Source organism: Coffea eugenioides, chromosome 1 (genome assembly GCF_003713205.1).
Source record: "Coffea eugenioides isolate CCC68of chromosome 1, Ceug_1.0, whole genome shotgun sequence".
Lineage (NCBI taxonomy): Eukaryota > Viridiplantae > Streptophyta > Magnoliopsida > Gentianales > Rubiaceae > Coffea > Coffea eugenioides.
The window spans coordinates 27,738,574-27,745,987 of NC_040035.1; the positions used below are offsets into that span (position 1 = coordinate 27,738,574).

The 7,414-nt window shown below is 34.7% G+C and overlaps 2 protein-coding genes across 2 annotated transcripts; one reads left to right on the forward strand and one right to left on the reverse strand.

The window, feature by feature from the left end:
* On the forward strand, positions 1-2,852 carry LOC113769633 (protein FAR1-RELATED SEQUENCE 9-like). Its single transcript, XM_027314114.1, has 5 exons — positions 1-1,872; positions 1,959-2,024; positions 2,138-2,239; positions 2,365-2,469; positions 2,718-2,852. The coding sequence occupies exons 1-5, from the start codon at positions 1-3 to the stop codon at positions 2,850-2,852; spliced, it is 2,280 nt and encodes a 759-aa protein (XP_027169915.1).
* Positions 2,853-2,918: 66 nt separating this feature from the next.
* On the reverse strand, positions 2,919-6,567 carry LOC113775766 (thioredoxin O1, mitochondrial-like; the record flags this gene model as incomplete). The annotated part of the gene is made up of 5 exons (XM_027320773.1): positions 2,919-3,266; positions 3,707-3,801; positions 5,071-5,115; positions 5,490-5,569; positions 6,447-6,567. Coding segments are annotated over 5 exons (372 nt in total), but the record flags the coding sequence as incomplete, so codon positions are not given.
* Positions 6,568-7,414: the final 847 nt, after the last annotated feature.

Sequence of the window (7,414 nt, forward strand, 5' to 3'; positions counted from 1 at the left end):
ATGAAGGTTAACAGTAGACAAACTGGTAAGTTTCGTATATGTCAGTTGATCATTGAGCATAATCACTATCTTTCAAGTCCCAACAAAAGTCATTTACACAGATCACATAGAAAGATAAATTCTATTCATGCAGCTGAAATTGATATGGCATACCGTGTGGGTATAGCACCAAAAGTTTCTCATGAACTTATGGCACTACAAGTAGGAGGACGGGAGAACTTAGGTTTCATTCCTGAGGATTACAGGAATTATTTATGTTCTAAACGAACAATACAAATGGAAGTTGGAGATACAGGAGGCGTACTTGAATATTTGCAAAAAATGCAATTAGAGGATCCTAATTTCTTCTATGCAATTCAAGTGGATCAAGATGCTTTGATTACAAATATTTTTTGGACTGATGGATTAATGAGGGTAGATTATGCAAGTTTTGGAGATGTTGTTTGTTTTGACACGACGTACAGAAAGAATAATGAAGGCCGTCCATTTGCTTTATTTGTTGGAGTGAATAATCATAAACAGACTGCAATATTTGGGGCTGCTTTATTATATGATGAAACTACTTCAACTTTTGAGTGGTTGTTTGACACTTTTGCGAGAGCCATGTCAGGGAAAAAACCAAACACTATACTTACGGATCAGGACGCAGCAATGGCTAAAGGACTAATTTCTACATGGCCTGAAACACGTCACCGTCTTTGCATATGGCATATATTTCAAAATGCAGCTATTCATCTCAGTCATGTGTTCGAAAAGTTTAAACAATTTGCGAATGATTTCAGTAGATGTGTATATGATTTTGTTGAAGAAGAAGACTTTATATATGAATGGAATTCTATGTTGAAGAAGTATGGTCTTGAGGACAATGATTGGTTAAAACGTATATTTGAAATTAGAGAAAAATGGGCATTGGTGTATGGAAGGGAAACATTTTGTGCAGATATGACAACAACTCAAAGGAGCGAAAGCATGAATAGTGTGATAAAAAGGTATGTAACCTACAAGAATAAATTTCATGAGTTTTTCAATCATTTTGAGAGGTTAGTTGATTATCGTAGATATAAAGAACTTCAAGCCAACTTTAGAGCATATATGAGTACTCCAGTACTACCATTTGATGTTGATGTTTTGAAACAAGCTGCAAGTGTGTATACTCCTGAAGTATTCAAATGGTTTGAAGTTGAGTGGGGTAAATCTCATGATTGTGGTATAATCACCTACAGTGAGGTTGGAACAGTGACAGAGTATAAGATCACTCCTAAAGGCAGAAAAAACTATCATATGGTTAGATTTGATGCAATAGGTGATCAGATTTCATGTAGTTGCAGGAAGTTTGAATTCTCTGGAATTTTATGCTCTCATTCTCTGAAAGTTCTTAATGTAAGAAACATCATGAAGATCCCTAGTCAATACATAATAAAAAGATGGACCAGCAAAGCAAAAGCAGGATATATTACAGACAATGATTCTTGCAATATCAATAATGATTTGGATCCGAAAGTGCTTTTTACGAAGCGTTATAGAGATTTGTGTAGACTATATACTCAATTGGTCACAAAAGCTGCACAAGCAGAAGAAACTTATAGAATTGCTAAAGAAGGCCTTTTGAAAATGTTGGATTTGGTTGATGCAAGGTTACATCAAGAGGGGTTGAGCAATGAGATGTCAAATGCAACAAAAGGTTCCAGCCCCACAAATAATACTACTAATGCAAGTGGTATCAATATCAAGGGCATCAAAAAAAAGACGAAAACTATTTCAGGCAAGAGACTGAGGAGTAGTCTAGAGAAGGCTACTAAGAGAAGAAGATCAACAAAAAAAAGTTTGCAAAATAGTGTAACTATGAAGTTATCAGCGTCATCACATGATGAGGTTTTATTACATTATAATTTTACTATCTTTGCAATTCAATATTTTTTTATATTATGATTCTAATCTTTGTTTTTTCTTTTCATTAGCCTGTAGGAGATATTATAAATATTGTATCTACAGGATGCAGTATACAACATCATGGACTACAAGAGGTAATAATTTGACATTATATGTTGACTAACAATTAAGTATTATACATGTTCCAAACAATATATTGTTCACTATCAAGCTATTTATAAATGTGCTTATTTATTTTTATTTTTAGGCAAATACAAATGAGGTGAGCATGATAGAATCTTTACAGTATCAACAAAATTATGGCCAACTATGCACTTTCAGTTCCATGAACATGACTGGCTTGCTTAAGGTAAATTATTATTGTTGTGATCATGAATAATTATTTCTTTAAGAAAAGATTATTTATCATCTTTTTCTATTCATCCATTTATTTATGTGTTCATTTTTTTTTTTGTGATGCAAATCTACCCATAGGCTCAAGAATTACATGGTTTCGGAGGAGCAAAAATAAATCAGTTTGAATTGAATGACAACTCTTATACTATGGGACAAAAAGTTGGAGCTGATTGCAATGAAGAGGTGTGCAGAAGTCACAGATAGATTGAATGAGTGAACAAAAGAGGGATTGGTGCTGAACCCATTCAGTCTTTTTGGTGCATTAGAAATCCCGGCATGTGCAACATAGTTTGGCCATATGTACCTAGTCGAATATTCTGTGTGCAATATTCATTATGGTTATCCCTTCCTCTGTTTCGTATTACTTTGAGACAGCTTTGCTATCTGGATTTGGGAACTGATCTTTTGTGCTTGGATTGATGTTTTATCAGAGAGTTAGAGAAATAGGTTTTGCAAGACATAATAAGAGGTCTCCAACATTTGCTCATGGTGCTTTAGATCTTTCCTCGCGGAAAATTAGTGCAGTTAGGGAACTCATTCCTCAAATTCATACATTACTTGTCTAGTAGCAAGTTAATTGCATTCCAAAAGAAACACATGTTTAGAAAAGGAAAACCATACAACATACAACATTTACAAATGTTGGCAAACCAACTTTCTGTCTTTTTCCCAAACTCCAGAATGTACAGGTCTATTTGCAAAAAGGTGAAGGTACACAGTTCACTAACTATTAAGTTGTCTGTCCACTAGCATTGAGGTCAACATCACCAACAGCTCATAGTAGTACTTCCTAAAAAATTATCCAACTTAAAATACAAACTCAAGACAACAAACTGGTTGTAGGATGATTTCCTTCAAACTAGTTTGTAGGATCAACAGGTCATGTTGATCCGAGAATGAAAACGAACACTTGGTGGCTTCTCAGGATAATCCTTGTCGCAAAATAACTTCAACTGATAAATGCGACCTTCATGGACAGACTGAAAAAGGAAAACGATAACATCCTTCAGCTAAATTAGTAAGATCAAAGATAGAATATAATAGAGAAATCAAACCAGATCTATAAAAAGTTAATTAAAATGAAAAGAAGGAGTAGTCAGCTGATAGAACGTCCCAACTGAAAGAAAACACATTTCCTGCACATTCTGGCCAACAAATATTGTGTTTGAATCATATTTCCACAACTTTCAAAAATTTCAATTCCACATATACTGGATGGTCATGCTTAAACATAACAATGAAGGTTCCGAAGTAAAAAATATATATATAAAACAGTTCTTGCATATCAAACCACTGTAAAACCCTCAACGTTTCCCAGCATATAGTATTAAATTTGAAGAAAATAAATTCCAAACCAAAATCTAGTCAAAACCACTGTATATTCCGTGGTAAGATTACTTCCATATATGCAGACACTCACTTGTACAATTCTTCCATAGTCGCGTTCAACTGCTTAACATCAGCACCGACCATCTCGGATGCCTTTTTCCCGTTCTGAAAGAAGTGTATGGTGGGCTGCAACAAATGCCGTTGGCATCGAAATAGCAATCAATGAACTAGTTAAGATGTAAAGCAACTTAAAAACTCCTTGTAGACTGTTGCCCACAATTGGATTAAATACAAGAATAACTTGCACTTAGGGATTCTTGAGTCCATGTGTTTAAGAAAACATCGATATAGTTTAAACTATACAGAATAGTTTGCATGATAAACTAGTTGTAACATAAATTGGGTGTGTTGTTCATTCATGACTTTAAGACTCTATTATCAAACAAATAGAGAAAAGATGGTGAATTTATGCTTGGTGCCAGAGGAGAGGGCAAAAATACCAACATGAATATGGTACATCAAACATATGAGGCCATTGTGTCCAAGCCAACACGAATTCCAAGATTACATCAGTTTAGAATCATATATGGTCAGTTTCTAATTGAACAGCAAAACCAGCCAGTAAAGCCATCAGATTGTCATAAGAATCATTAGATGAGGAATCTCTAGTTCTCTGCATATAGGAGATTAACTGCCATCAACCTACATGAGGACGGGACAGGACCTACACTCGTCTAAATCATATGCATAAGGTCAGAAGAGTACAAGACTAAAACTACTCCAAAAGATCATGAAGTCATTTTCGTACGTTCTGATGCCGATGGGAGCTAAGTAAGACCACAAACTGACTTCAATTCATCATCCAAGCTCTGGTCTCTTGAAGTGAAAAAACAAAAACAAAAACAAAAACAAAATCTCTGTTGATGCAAACCTTGGGTATTTGAGAAGGAACTTAATTAACTAAGCACATATTCTTAACAAAAACTTGACTAGGATTTTAACATATTAATGGGTATAAATCCTTTCCACATCCCCAATATATGGAACTTATTCCATTTAAAGAAAATTAAATTTTAACTGGAATCATGAGGCAACAAAGAAAAAAGCAGTATACAAATCCAAGCTCAGGAAGCTACTGCAGCATAATGGTACTCATTAGAACTGTTCACTTTTTACGCTCCTTTTCATTTTTTTGTTTTCTCCCTTGTAACCTTACAATAGCCCAGACATCTATTGAATTAATGGAGAGAAGTATCTATCCACAATACAAAACCATTTCAGGGAATAAAATTTTGGCTTGAAATTTAAGAAACTAAACCTCAATGAAAATCAGCTAACTGCCCATCTTTTCTTTGTAACTTTTTTCACAATGTGGTAAGAAACTTCCCTATACTTTCTATGTATCCATTTTCTTTGAAAAAAGCAAAATGAGAAGTTACTGATAAGAAGTAGTACCACAGAATGGATTCCTAATTTCATTAATGCTTCAGCAAGAGCGTCCTGCATGTAATAAGCCAAGGGAAGTAAGCTAAGTGTAAAACAAGAGAATTAACAAAAAGACTAAGAAAAGAGTTGCAAAGAAGCTATTTTGTTGCATAGAAATTGCACTTCAAGTTGCTACTATTGATGATAATCTATATCGGAAGAGATTATGAAAGGAGAATCACACCCAATAATCTATAAAGAGCCTTTGACCATGCATGATAGATTAAAAAATAGGGTAAGGCAAGTAGATCTTCTTATTTGAGATTCAAGTGAAATATGAAACACTTTGATCAAACATGATATGAGTGTCCTGTACGGTCCCAAAATTTTTTTTCAAAACTTCCCTTCAATTGTTAAAAGAAAAATTTCTGCCATGTAGTCTTTATTACCTTATCAATGTCAATTTTGTACGTGGTGACATGAGGATATTTCTCACTCAGCTGTCCAATAATAGGAGATATGAACTTACCTGTACAAGATAATGGTGAAAGAAAATTACAGATCAAACTACTATGAAAATGTGAAATAAATATTAATGCTGCAAATGAGAATAAAGCATTCAAAGCCAGAGTGCTACATATGTCTACAATTTCCAATACATAAATCTTACAAGGTCCACACCAGGCTGCTGTGAAGTAAACAATGACCCAAGAACAATTTAATCACGAGAGCATGACCCAAGACCGATAATTCACTATTAAATATTAGAAAAAACAATGATTTCAAATGCTGTTACCCCAGGCTACTATCTTCCATAGCAGGTCAGGGAGATCTACAAAATTGCACAATAACGAACAAAATGGCTATGAGCTTGGGTCCATTCAAGGCATCAAAAGAAAGATGATGTATACCCATATACATATACCATTCATCCATGTACACAAACACATATGCACCTACAGCTTAGCCAATCTAAATTCTTCATGGGCTCATCGTGTCAACCTTTACCAGACTGTAATCTTAAGGCCAAGCACCAATTAGAAGACAATAGCAACTTATACTGCAATTTTTTCAGCTCAAAATTTTAGTTTCAAATTAATTTTGAGGGCAGAACAATAACTTAAGTTTCAATTCGAAGTTAAGGTGTGGCTAAATTTACAACCACAGAAACCTGCTACCACAGCTCAAGAACAGAAACAATAAATAAATACCAGTAAAATCTTTGAAACCAAACACTGAATAATCAGAACGTAATCCCACAAAAAGCTATAAATTTGACTAAATTAACAAATTAAACTTTAAAAAAAAGAAGAAGATTAACCCGTTCTTCATCCAAAAACAGCATCATATTAAGAGTACCATCTTACACGATTAAAAGCAGTAAAAGTACAAGAAAATCAACTAACCTACCTTGGTTTGGCAAAAAATCAAAAGGAAAGTTAACTTGTGAGCTTGAGATTCAGAAACACTCGAAACCGAATGTCTCAAAATTCTGGGAAAAAGCACAGAAAGAGCGGAAGAGCTCGATCACAGATGGGGAGAAGACGAGAGAGAAAAGAGGGACGGAGACAGAGACTCGCAACAGGGTGTAGCGTGCTATTGGGTGCTATTGGGTGTATGGGAATTGGTATTAAAATCGGCAGTGAAGATGCCTTTGACGGTGAGGCAATCGGCAGTGAAGATGATGCCACGTGGAATGGCGGAGCTGGTGGAGGAATCAAAAGGACCTCATCGGAGGAAGAAGGAATGGGCAGTGAAGTGTGGACCTTATCGGAGTGGGGTGGAGAGTTTGAAGATGATGAAAGTATTGGTATATGAGTTAAACCGATCGGTTAATTTTGGTTTAAAGGTTTAAACTTTAAAGGGTTAAGAAAATTTGTATTAAATCAAATCAATTTGAATTATTAGAAAATTAAAATGTAAATAATAATAGGACACTTGGCGCAATATTAGAGGTGGCACTGAATTGGCATTGGATTCATGTCACCGAGGATCTTAAGTGAAAAGTTGGTGGCTACCACCAAAGCATTAAAAGTTGGATAGGATAGGAGGCAAGGGTTCAATTATCACATTAAAGTGACTTTGTTTAAAAAAAAAAATTCAGGTAGGTAAGTAGTGCACCTGTCTGATTAGTGGTAGTTTAGTCCCCTCCGAATTATTCCTGGGCCTCCTTAGGTCCGCTCCCTCCCCCTAATATATGATAGATTAAATTATACAACAATTATCGTTTTTGAAAAAAAGTATAAATTTTCTTCTGAGGATTTATAATACTGCATGAATTTCTTAAATAATAATGATAATAATAATTAGAGACTATGTATAATGTATGCATAGCTACAACTTAATTAGACACTATAGAAATAGAACAACATAT